At 43.3% G+C, this 12,834-nt stretch overlaps 1 protein-coding gene across 5 annotated transcripts in view; it reads right to left on the bottom strand.

Annotated features, from left to right (window-relative positions):
* Positions 1-12,834, bottom strand: part of ZUP1 (zinc finger containing ubiquitin peptidase 1) — a 211,880-nt gene that overhangs the window by 62,685 nt on the left and 136,361 nt on the right. For all 5 annotated transcript variants that reach the window (XM_063917196.1, XM_063917197.1, XM_063917193.1 and 2 more), the window contains exon 5: positions 10,664-10,832. In XM_063917196.1, coding sequence (XP_063773266.1) covers positions 10,664-10,832 — 169 coding nt within the window. The remainder of the gene's footprint in view (positions 1-10,663; positions 10,833-12,834) is intronic.

Raw genomic sequence — 12,834 nt, forward strand, 5'->3', positions numbered from 1 at the left:
GGAAGCACAAGTCTGTCTTGGGTACGCCTAACCTTTTGCTTTCCCTGGAGGTCGAAAGGAACAAAAAGTAGTACTCTTAGCCTTCGGAGCCAAAGGATTAGTAGCTGGGAGAAACGCAGTCTTAGCAGTCGCTAAGTCAGTCACAATCTTGTTCAGATCCTCCCCAAAAAGGATGTCTCCCTTAAAAGGGAGCACCTCCAAGGTCTTTTTGGAGTCCAGGTCAACCTTCCAGGACCTTAACCACAGAATTTGGTGAGCCAGGATAGACCAAGTTGACGCCTTGGCTGCCATAACACCTGCCTCAGAGGCCGCCTCCTGAATATAGTGGGAGGCTGTGGTAATATAAGACAGATATTGTCTGGCAGTGTCAAAAATCCTGAGGCTGCTCATTCTCAATTGCCTGAACCCATGCTTCAATTCCTTTTGCTGCCAAGGAGGCTGCCATAGTGGGTCTATGTACAGTACCTGTAAGGGAGTAAATAGACTTCAGGCATCCCTCCACACGCTTATACGTCGGTTCCCTCAGTGAGGTGACAGTGGTGACAGGAAGAGTAGATGACACCCCAAGACGGGCGACATGAGAGTCCACAGGCGGTGGAGTTTCCCACTTGTTACTCAACTCCGCAGGGATAGGATAACGAGCTAGCATCTTTTTAGACAGAGAAAATTTATTTCCCAGAGACGCCCAGGATTCTTGACGTATGTCAATTAAATGGTCAGAATGTGGTAAGACTACTTTAGTAACCTTCTGAAGTTTCATCTTATCAGGTTTCTTAGACGCAGTAGTGGGCTTGATCTCATTATCTATTTGGAGACTCCGCTTAATAGCCTCCACTAGGTCAGGAACATCAACCTGGGTTGTAGAGCCCACATTAGAAGCGGCTGTATTGGTGTCTGATGATCTGTATCATCCTCATCAGAAGAATCATCCCAAATATTAGTGGATTGTGAGGAAGAAATGGCCCGCTTAGATGACCCCTTGGCTCCAGGCGTGGGGTAAACTAACTTTTGTCTAACCAAAGATTGATTTAAATTTTGTAACTGGTTAGACAGAGTGTCCGCCCCTGGCGGATTAACTACAGGGACAATATGTGGCTGTAATGGCGCAGGAGGTCTCACAGGGGACGTAAGACGTGGCACAAGCATATTCAGCATACTTGAGAATGCTGCCCAAGGTGGGTCCTAATTGGCCACAGGTGTTGTGGGTTGACTGGGAGGTGTATGGCATCCAGTACCTGAGCAGTCAGTTAAAACTTCCCCCTCAGGTAAATCCGTGGTGCCAGCACTGCAAGATGCAGAAGCGTCCGCGGATTTATCGCCCTGTGTGGCAGACATTATAGGGAATGTAGCCTTATAGCGTAACAGTACAATTAACCAGACAAAAACAATACCTGAAAATAACCCCCTATGTTATGTGACAGGAAATACAGGGCACAAACAGAGGATTTAAGCGGTATGAGGTGACTAAAATACACAGAAAAAAATACCAAACAGTGTATACCGTGTAGCACTATATATTTATAAATGAGACCCTGATGCACCTAACCCTCCAGGGTACAGAATATAGTGATAGCAAGTAGTGTGATATACGAGAATGGAATCCACACAGCAGCAAAAGGCACACTCAGTCACAGGTATAATGCAGAAGTTATTACAGATAAACAATAAAACCGCACTGGACTGTGGCGTGGCCTGGACGCTGTGCTGACAAGACCTGCAGCACTAGGGCAAATTGTGCCCAAAGCACTGCTTTCAGTAGTCCCCCAAGCTTCTGTTGCCATCCAGGAAACTGCTCACGGCCGTGGGCGACTTGGGACAGAGTGCCATGCAGTTGGGAGGCTCTATACTCTGCTCCGGGATTGCGGCCTACCTCCCGTTTAGAAGCCGGGTCTCGAGTTTGGAGAGGTAACCCGGTGACGTGCTCCGGGACCGGTACGCTGTCGCGGCGGGACCCGTACAGCGGCCTGTGGACGTCTCTCTCATTCGGTGCTCGGCGGGGACCTGCCCCAGACCCCCAGGTACCTGTAAACAACGGGGAAATCCCTCTCAGAGCCCGGAATAGCCAGGTACAGTGCGTGATCCCCTGCATGTCCTGCTTGCAATTCCTCTGGATGCTCCTGTTGCTAGCACTCAGTACAGGAGTCCACACAGCAGCCTTGCAGTCTTCAATTATATTTCAACACCCCTCCCTAGGTCTTCTGTACATCTGCAATCAGTCTCAGTTATTTGGTACACAGATAGTAAATGCCTGATGGCACAAGTAAATGTATATGGTAAATCTTTTACCAAAATACGGTCATCTCATAACCAATTAATAATTATTAGATGATTCTATTTCGTCTGACCCCAGAAGCGTATCTGTAGTGGCTTCAGAAAGAAACAGATCGCAATGGGTTTTACGGGGTCGCGCTATAGAACCAATTAAATAATTTTTCCACCAATCTTAATAAAAATATTTATTGTTACACATAAACAAATATACAATGTAAAATTTGACCTATAGCACAAAAACTGCTATTATGTAGACACCCTCTAATGGATACAATTGTTGTGTTAATTAAAACAAAATTTATACACTATGTACAAATCAAATGACACAATTGACTTTATGCCCTAACTTGACTGAATAAAAATAAAAAAAATAAAAAAACAGTCCCAATTGAAAAAGTTAATCCAACAAATTTATGGTTGAGCTGGGGTTCCCGTAAACCTGATGTATGAATAAATATGTAAAGTTTTGCCCAGCTGAGGTATTTTAAGTAATGCTGGTGTATTTTCATATTAGCTGCATATATAACAGTTTTTTCCCGGCCGCTAATGGCTGTACTCACTCTGTCCCATGTATGCTCGTATTATGGACCTATTGGCAGGTGTGAGGAGATAGTGTAACCCGAGCGTCCCCGGGTACACACAGCTTGCAGGCGGTGATGCTCATTATCCACGGACCGGAGCGGCTTCCTTAGTGCAGCTAACAGCTTTCATCTGTAGAGCCAGGCGATGTACAGCACTGATGAACCGGAGTGTCTCCCTGATATTAATATTGGCACGATAGGTTGTTTCGTCTGTACGGCCAACGGTGTGAGACACTCAGTACAGGAGCCCACACAGCAGCCTTTCAGTCTTCAATTATATTTCAACACCCCTCCCTGGGTCTTCTGTATATCTGCAATCAGTCTCAGTTATTTGGCGTCATAATATGCACTGCTGGCTCCAGCGGATCAAGAGTGCAGTTTGTGCCATTACTCTATGCATTGAAATTGCTTTTTCAACATACCTCTTCTTCACCGGATACAACCTTCTAGATACACAATATCACATTTGAGTCCTTTTTTGATCACAGGCTGCTTCTCCATCGGCCAGAGCCCTATTTACATGAACCGTGACTGTTCTCTTGTCCTGCCTGGTGCCTTTATAACGTATCATAACCAGTGTTTGAGACTATCCTCATCTCTGCAACCCTATAGTATGTAAAAATGTGATCCCTAATATGCACCTTTTCCACCCAGGGTCTTATTGCTAAATATATGACGTAATTTTAGATCCAGCACTCTGTTCACTCTATAACACACCAGCCTAGCGACCTCCGTCCCCTGCATTACCCTCCAGCTCTTTTATTGAGTTTTCCACTATGCCGCCCAAAAGAGCTAGAGGCTCGCTTCCTCCTCCAATATCCTTCCCAATTCGAAAACGACCTCAGGCATCTCCCCCAGCTCAAGGAATGTCAGTTCCTCCTACAAAAAGTCCTTTTCCGGCCGACTTGACCAGTTCGCTTTAAGTATCGGGTGTAGACCCCAACTCTGATGAACCCCTCACTGTGAAGACCCTCTGTCAGGTCTTGGCGGCCTTCAAATCGGATCTGACCCACGACCTGACAGCTGCCATACGTGAAGTCAAAGTCGAACTTAGAGCCATCGGAGACAGAACAGACACTCTCGAGCGCATGCTGGAGGAACTGGTGACGTCATACAATGATCTCATTACAGCTCATGATCAACAACAAAGCGATTTGGAAGCGTTCAAAAACAAAATGGCGGATATGGAGGACCGCTCCAGACGGAACAATATCAAAATATGTGGAATACCCCACTTGGTAGCCAACGCGGATCTATTAGATTTTGCTATGTCCTTGTTCCGTAAACTTCTGCCAGGCGTAGATGACGCAGAACTGCTCATCGACCAGATTCATCGCCTACCTAAGCCTCGATTTCTTTCTAACTCCTCACCTAGAGACACATTACTACGGATACATTTCTTTACCGTCAAAGAACGCATTCTTCAAGCAACTCGTGACGCAGAGAACTCTGACACTTTAGGCGGATTACAACTTTTTCCGTACTTTTCCGCAATTACTATCGCTAGACGTTGTAGCTTGGCTCCGATTACATCCGCCCTCCGGGCCCAAGAAATCCAATATAGATGGGGCTTCCCAGTGAAAATAATAGTCACTTATGATGGTTCCTCATTTATTATATCGGAGCTGGAAGCTGGAGTGAAGCTGCTCGGACTGGGACATCTCCGTTAAACTACCGTCCCCTCCCGAGAGACGTCCTCCACCTCGTTCGGAATGGTCTACTACTTGAACGTGTTCCGTAATTATTGTTCTAACCTGTCTCTCTATATTCCTTTTAGAGTTATAGGTCCTACTATGAGTACGACTAATGTTAATGTTATTGATTATAGTACTCTTCCAAGTGAGTTACATTCTCTTACTGCTGGTTCTTACCGTTTATGTGCTACTGTTTGTGTGCTTCTGATAGTTCTAACCTAAGTTTATATGTGTGTTTAGCTTATCTTCGTAGCACATGTTGACTATGGATGAAGATTACATTTCTCCTGACCAGATATGTCTTTTTTATTTTCCATTTGCCAATTTTATATAGCTGGAGGTGTGCCTTTATTCTCTCTTCACATATGTTCTTTGTTTTTTTCCCCTGACCCTAGGTGGCATGTCGAGTCCGCCCGCCCCTCGTTTATCTACTGTATTTTTTTCCCCCTGCAGCAGCTATGCAGACCCGATACACTGGGTCATTTTGTTTTTTCTTCCCCTTCGTTATACTGTTCCTGGTTATATTGTCCTTCCTTGCCCTTTATATCCCCCACTCCCCCTCCTGCTGGGATGCCGTCACCTCCATAGTATTCTGACTGAATTACCATGGTAGGTATTCTCTCATTGAATGTTAAAGGGTTAAATTCCCCTAATAAACGACGGTTACCTTTAGCCTCTTTTTATAAGTATAAAGCAGATATAGTCGCTTTACAAGAAAGCCATTTTTCCTCCCACAACCCTCCTATATTGAAGGATCACAGATCCCCCGTAGGATATTTTGCTAATGGTCCCTTTAAAAGAAATGGAGTAGCTGTTTTATTCAGGCATAATGTTCCCTTTACCCTCCATTCTCAAATTGCTGATAAAGTGGGTCGCTACCTAATACTCACGGGTATTTTGGAAAATAAATCTGTTACTATAGTCTCTTTATACGCACCCGATTCAAATCAGGTGGCCTCTATTCGGAAACGGTGCTTGATTATCCAAAAGGTTCGTCTCGGCTCCCTGAGTCTACTAGGAGACTTTAAATTCAGTGATAGATCCAAAACTAGATAAATCGACTCAGCCCTCCCCAACTGCATCCAAAACCCACCTTGGCTCTTCATTAGCACTACGCAATGTATTAGCCGAGTTTGACTTATATGACATCTGGCGCATTCACAATCCCTCCGGCAGAGACTATACGTTCTTCTCACCGGTTCATAATTCTTATTCATGAATTGACCTAGTGCTGTGTGATAAATGGACCTTACAGGACTCTGGTACAGTAGATATCTTACCCATCACCTGGTCCGACCACGCTCCATTATATTGGAAATGGAATATTAATACTGCATCCATGCCCCCTAGACCATGGCGACCATCTTCGCATCAGTTATCTGACCCGTTAGCAATAAAAATTATCTCTGATTGTATCTCTCTCTACACAGATACTAATTATCCCTCTGATACCTCTTTGCCAAACTACTGGTGTGCATTTAAGGCAGTTATCCACTATCCAGGCAGGAGCTACACTTAAAAAACAAGCCAAACAACTCCAACTAGATCTAGAACATAGACTTAAGGTAGCGGAAGATAAAAATAAGTAGCACCCCACTCGGCTCTTGCGTAAAGAACTTTCTGACATTCGTAGCCAGCTACAAAAACTCTTAGTTTTTAGAACTCAAGCAGCTCTAAATAGATTACGACAAAAATTCTATTTGGTCGGTAATAGACCTGGTAAAATGCTTGCTCTCAGATTACGTGCCCAACAAGCTCGTAACAGAATTAACTTTGTATTTTCCTCTACAGGTTCTAAGCTTGCGAACCCTCTAGATATAGCTAACCAATTTGCGTATTATTATACTCAGCTATATAATTTACATTCTGATCCCCTCACATTTCAACCTACCTCTGACTCTATACAGTCCTTCCTTTCCTCTGCTAACCTTCCCTCTTTGACTCCTGACCAGCTAGATACCTTAAATGCCCCTTGGACCGCACTTGAGGTTGAATCAGCGATTAAATCCCTTCCTACAAACAAGGCCCCCGGCCCCGATGGATTTATTAATGATTTCTATGTTACCTTTACAGACCGTCTCTCTACTATCTTAACCTCTCTATTTAATGAAATCACTTGTGTTGGCTTTTTTCCTAGAGAAATGCTGGAGGCCCAAGTAGTAGCTATCCCCAAACCAGGAAAAGACCCTGCTCATTGCCATAATTATCGGCCAATTGCACTGCTTAACAGTGATGTTAAGCTTTATGCTAAAATTATAGCGTCCCGTCTTAATGCTTATTTACCCTTGTTGATTCATCCTGACCAGGTTGGGTTCGTGTCTGGCAGGCAGGTCTCCGATAACACGCGCAGAGTGTTTAATTTGATAGATAGAGCCTTTGAAACCGAGGGATTTCTTTTATTCTCTTTAGACGCAGAGAAAGCGTTCTACAGATTAAATTGTCTATATATACGTACTGTTTTAGTTAAATTTGGTTTTGTCGTCAATCTTAGAATTATATAGCTTGCCAACTGCAAGGGTGTTTAGTAATGGTTTCCTGTCGGATGCATTCCCAGTTACTAATGGAACACGTCAGGGTTGCCCTCTCTCACCCTTGATATATGGGATTGAACCCCTGGCTGCTAAAGTTAGATCAGACACAGCATTTCCTGGTTTGACTCATGGTCAACTTTCTCATAAGCTCTGTCTTTTTGCGGACAATGTGCTTTTATTTGTATCACGCCCCTCCTCCTCCCTTCCTCATCTACACTCTTTAGCGAAGCCTAATATTACAAATTAAGGCGGTCATTCCGAGTTGTTCGCTCGTTGCCGATTTTCGCAATGGAGCGATTAAGGCGAAAATGCGCATGCGCATGGTACGCAGTTGCGCATGCGCTAAGTATTTTAGCACAAAACTTAGTAGATTTACTCACGACCGAACGTTGAAGTGATCGGAGTGTGATTGACAGGAAGTGGGTGTTTCTGGGCGGAAACTGACCGTTTTCTGGGAATGTGCGGAAAAACGCAGGAGTGCCAGGATAAAACGCGGGAGTGTATGGAGAAACGGGGGAGTGGCTGGCCGAACGCTAAAATCTGCTAGCGAGCGAACAACTCGGAATGACCCCCTAAATACAACTAAAACTGACGCTTTACCTATTCATTTACCAGATACACTCACGGCTGCTTTACGTTCTCAATACTCATAACTGGAAATTTGACTCACTTATATATCTTTGGATACATATTCCCCCTTCCGCCTCTAAAGTTTTTGATGTGAATCTTCCTCCCCTGCTACTTACCCTTCAAACCTTGACATCCTCCTGGCTTTTATATGAAATATCCTGGCTAGGACATTTAACTGCCTTTAAAATGTCTTTACTACCCAAACTTATGTATCTATTTCCCACCATACCTTATTCTTTCCCTAAACTTTATCTTGATAAATGCAGAATTAATTTGACAAAATACTTCTCACATCCCCCTAAAATGGCACGCACTAGAATGATCCTCCCTCGTCACCGAGGTGGTCTTGCACTACCTGATTTGAATTTATATCAAGAAGCTTGTCTGCTTGCTAAATTAAATTCACATTGAAAATGATGGCTGCATAGGTTACCCATTAGAAGACCTGTTGTGGACTCCAAAAGACCTATGCCCCATAAATTTGTCCATTCTCCCATCTACGGCTTCATCTTTACGTGTCTGGGATAATTTAATAAGCAAGTTCCCTGGCTTTACTGCCCCTTATGCTGCGCTCTCATTAAAAGCTGTAAGTTAATACCCAATTTACATATTTCTGTGTGGAATGCTTGCAATATTCATACCCTAGGAGATTTATTAGATGGAACTGCTTTTCTTTCATTTGCTCAGATACACGACAAATTTTCCCTCCCGCATACTGAGCTATTTCACTACTTTCAAATTAGACACTGGTTTAAGAGCTTACCCATTTTACAAACTCCCACCAGCTCTATGGTTCAATCTGTTATATCCCGTGCGGTATTGCTTACATCCTCCAAAGATATATCTTATTGGTACAATACACTCATAACATTGGTACCGTCACAAAAGTCTAACGCCCAGAAACGCTGGGAGAAGGATTTATATGCTTCCATTACAAAGGCACAATAGGAGAAATTATATTGTTTAACATTCTGCATGTCAAGCTGTTTAAACCATTCAGAAATGCATGTTAAATTACTGAACAGACTATATCTGACCCCAGATAGACACATTTTGGCCCTCCTGCTCTCAATTTTGCTGGAGGAATTGCAGTGAAATAGGTAATTTTTTTCATGTTTTCTGGACATGTCCCTTTCACCAAATTTTTTGGGCAAACAATGTTTAAGCTGATAAATAAAGTTTTACGTTTGTCTTTAAGCCCATCCCCTATTCTGGCACTTCTCCATATATATCCCATGGAAGTTCCAGCCTCCCAAAGATATTTACTGGAACACATCTGTATAGCAGCAAGGGCAACATTAGCCCAAGCTTGGAAACAATCAGTAGTGCCTCCTGCTCTAAAAGTATTTCATAAAATCCATTTCCACTATACCATGGAAACTGAACATATGCCATATTCCTCTTCCGCCTCCTCTCCCGTTATGCAATGGTTCCATTGGCATGAATACGTCACGGAGGAAGATGGTGCGGCCCTTACATCGCACCCAATGAGGATATCCCCTCTACAATTTAGCCTGAACGAAAACACTACTACTTTTTAATTAATTTTTCTCCTTCCTTTTTCTATGTTTTACTTGGCCGTGGTACCTGTACTATTATTACTTCCCCCCTTCTGGTACTTGAGCTGGGGTTGATAAATCCTACCGGTCTAGATCTGTGTACTTGTATTTGTTTGTCTGTCTAATATACCAGAATACCTGCTCCGATGTTATGCTCCTTGTTATAAATCTCAATAAAAATGATTGATGTTAAAAAAACAACAACCTGCACTGGACTAGTAAAACTACATGTAGATATGTATGAATATAGATATAACAATGCACAGTAACTACTGGATGTATATCACAGAATACTTGTACTAAATATTCAGATAGCAGTACACTTGTTCTTAACGAACACTGTCTAAAATGACATGTAGAATACTTAAGTGTCTGTAAATGCACAGCGCTGATCAGACAGGCGGATTTACAGAGGAGACAGTACCCTGCAGTCCCGGAGATCAGCCCAGCTACTTGTGTAAAGATGGCGCCAAAATCTCTGTCAGGGAGTGAGGGAGAGTGAAATGCAGCTCCAGGGCGGGAATACCAGCAGTAAATGGCGGCCGGAGCTGATGGAGGGGCTACATGTCAGCGCCTTATCTCCTATGCTGGTCCTCACCACCGGGTACTGTGGAGCCTATGTAAAACGGATTTTAGTGAATCTGACCTGTGCTCCCTGCCCTGGTGGATATAGTGGGGTCCCTGTGCAGTACAGTGTCCACGCCAGCGGCGCGGTCCGTCTCCTGGGACCGCGATTTAACGGCAGGTCCCACCTGGGGGACCCTCTTACTCCCTCCCTGACGTGCAGCCAAGTGATCCTGGAGAGTGTCAGCGGTGGTGTGCCTGATGACCGGTGCGCCTCCGCGGCAAGTACCCGGGAACCAGGCCGCGGGAGTATGCAGCGCTGCTGGGGAGGTGATGGAGCCGCAGTACAGTATGTCAGAATGACATATAAAGTGCTGCGGCCCTTGAAGTCTTTCTAAAAAGCTCTTTTCAGGGCAACTGAGCTCCAGTGCCTGGATGCGGGGTTATAGAGGAGGGGGTGCAGTGCATCCTGGGAACAGTCAAAGCTATAGCCTGTTGGTGCCTCGGATCAAGATCCAACTCTACACCCCGATGTATTCCCTGTGGAATCCCAGTGTACCCCGCTGCAGAAATATGCCTGGTGCTAGAAGATTCTCACACAACCTTTAACAGAACATGAACAATTACATGACAGTTCACCAGGCCTCTACATTATACCAGTGAACAGAAAGCTGACCATTTCGTTGACTCAACTATTGCACTGTGTGCTGGTGGAAAGCAAAGGGCTGCACACTGAGAAATGCTATCAAATGAACAAAATGTTTAGAGTGTACTGTAAATTTTGCATTATAAATTCCTCTATATTGAATCTCATAATAAGGAAAAGTACTAACCTGATGTCCTTGTTCTACCATCATCTACTCCTGTAGCTAAAGATTCCATCATTTGTACTTTATGCCGGTGAAATTCCATAGGCTGAACTCGTCCCCTTGCAACCGCTTTTTCCAGATTTTGCATGGATTGCTGTCGATAGCCACCAGAATTATCTAAACCAAACTGTCTCTGGAAGACAAAAGTTTAAAAAAGAATTAGCACAATGGTTCTACTGTATAGGTCCGTATTCATGGCCCGATTTGGGGAAAGATGTGTGCTGAGCGAACAGCTATCGCTGTGGGGGTACACACGGAGAGATTCACTGCTTAAAATCTAAGCAATCTAGTCAGATTGCTTAGATTTTAAGCAGTGATCGCTCCGTGAGTATCCCCCTTTAGGCTTAATATACTGCCCAATACAATGACATTTTATTGATGTTGACCGTTTTTGTGGAAGAAAAATATACTGCTGTTAATCTGTAATTTGTGATCAGCTGCACAAAATAAAGTGTTTTTTGGAAATGGAATATTCCGCTGATTAACACATGGCAATGTTTTTCCTAACTAAACTATGAAATGTGGACATATCCCAGTCATATCTTCCTAAAATAAAACAATGTAGTGATAAGCTAAGGTGTTAGTGTTGATAAGAAAAATGTGTTGCATGACACATTGCCTTGAGGAACAGCAAGCTGCTCAAAACGCGTTGGTTGTGGAGTGGCGTTACCCTTGGTGGAAAGGAGCCTGATCCAGAAGTTGGCAACAGCAGATGCTGGGTCTGGTGTTCCTGCAGCCTCGATCCACTTTATATCTACAGTACATGTATCGGACACACTGATTTCTGGTAAAGCCTCCAATGTACACTATTGAGCGGGTTTTTTTTTGGAAATGTGTTTAAATATGATGAATACATTTTTTTAAATTATACTGCGCAGTAGTGAGGATATTCTCCTTTATACGTTTCATACATACAGCATGTCTAAAATAAAAGTTTACCTATTCCAAGCAGTCTACAGCAAAAACTACTTATCGGAATGTAGCCATAATTGTATACTGAAAACCTTTTGTCCTGTGGGATGCTTGAAACAAGACATCAAGCAACAAACAAGGAAGTATTATGAATTTGATTATTTCATGTCTTGATCCATGTGTACATAAAAATGATTTAACACTTTATTGTATACACCAGTGTCCTATCCATAATATATGGTCTAACTGTTTTTATCAGTTTTTGAGTGGAACCTGCGTATAGGGCACGGTATCCAATTGCCCAGTACAAATTGCCTCACCCGTGCTCTCCTGTTAGCCCTGATGCCAGCACTTCTTGTAGATTTTGTTTTGCCTGCCTCATGCAGGCGGAGTCAAATCCCTGATAAGCAAGCCTTTTTTCTGCAATGATTACCGCAAAAACAAACAGGTATTCAGCTTTTCGCGAATCCTACGTGTTTCCGCTTGAAAACGGGTAATTGGTTACACCAAAAAAAAAAAAGGGTTATAATTGGATAGCCCAATAATGACCATCGGGCAAAAATCGTGACAAAAGCCTGTTTTTATTTGTGCGACTAATTACATCGGCCAATAGGATTTATTGAATATTTTAGATTCTCATACCCTTACCATACATACAATTATTAGCAAAGGTTTCCACTAACTAAATATACTATAAAAACAAATTTTAAAGACGACAAGCTCAGCGTCTGCTTTTACTGTACTTATTTATCCATTTATATCTGCAGTAGGTTGTCCTTGCTTTGGTTTTCACAATTCCTAGGCACTATTGTGACATTATGGAGTGCAAATTTGAAACAGAATTTGACATGTTGAGTCAGTGGGTGGAATTCAATTGTTTCTGCCACCTCCCGCCCCCTATCGCGCCTGCCGGCAGCTATTTAGATGTTTCTGCTGATGGGCACGATATCAGCATTTCAGCTCGCTACCCCTGCGGGCGGCAAGCTGAAATGCGCAAAAAATTACCTGTTTGGGCTACCAAACTGGGCTTTTTCGCATTTACGCCCATGATTTTTGTCGGGTTTAGCCACTTTACGAGGTTAAACCCGACTGCTAAGGGGCGGAAACGAGGGACAATTGAATATCATCCCCACAATCTCACATCATTTTAGATGGGAGATCAGGCGTGATATATCAACTTAATATCACCCAGTAATCGCACTGTACAAAAAAATAAATGTGGG

Source organism: Pseudophryne corroboree, chromosome 4 (genome assembly GCF_028390025.1).
Source record: "Pseudophryne corroboree isolate aPseCor3 chromosome 4, aPseCor3.hap2, whole genome shotgun sequence".
Taxonomy (NCBI): Eukaryota; Metazoa; Chordata; class Amphibia; order Anura; family Myobatrachidae; genus Pseudophryne; species Pseudophryne corroboree.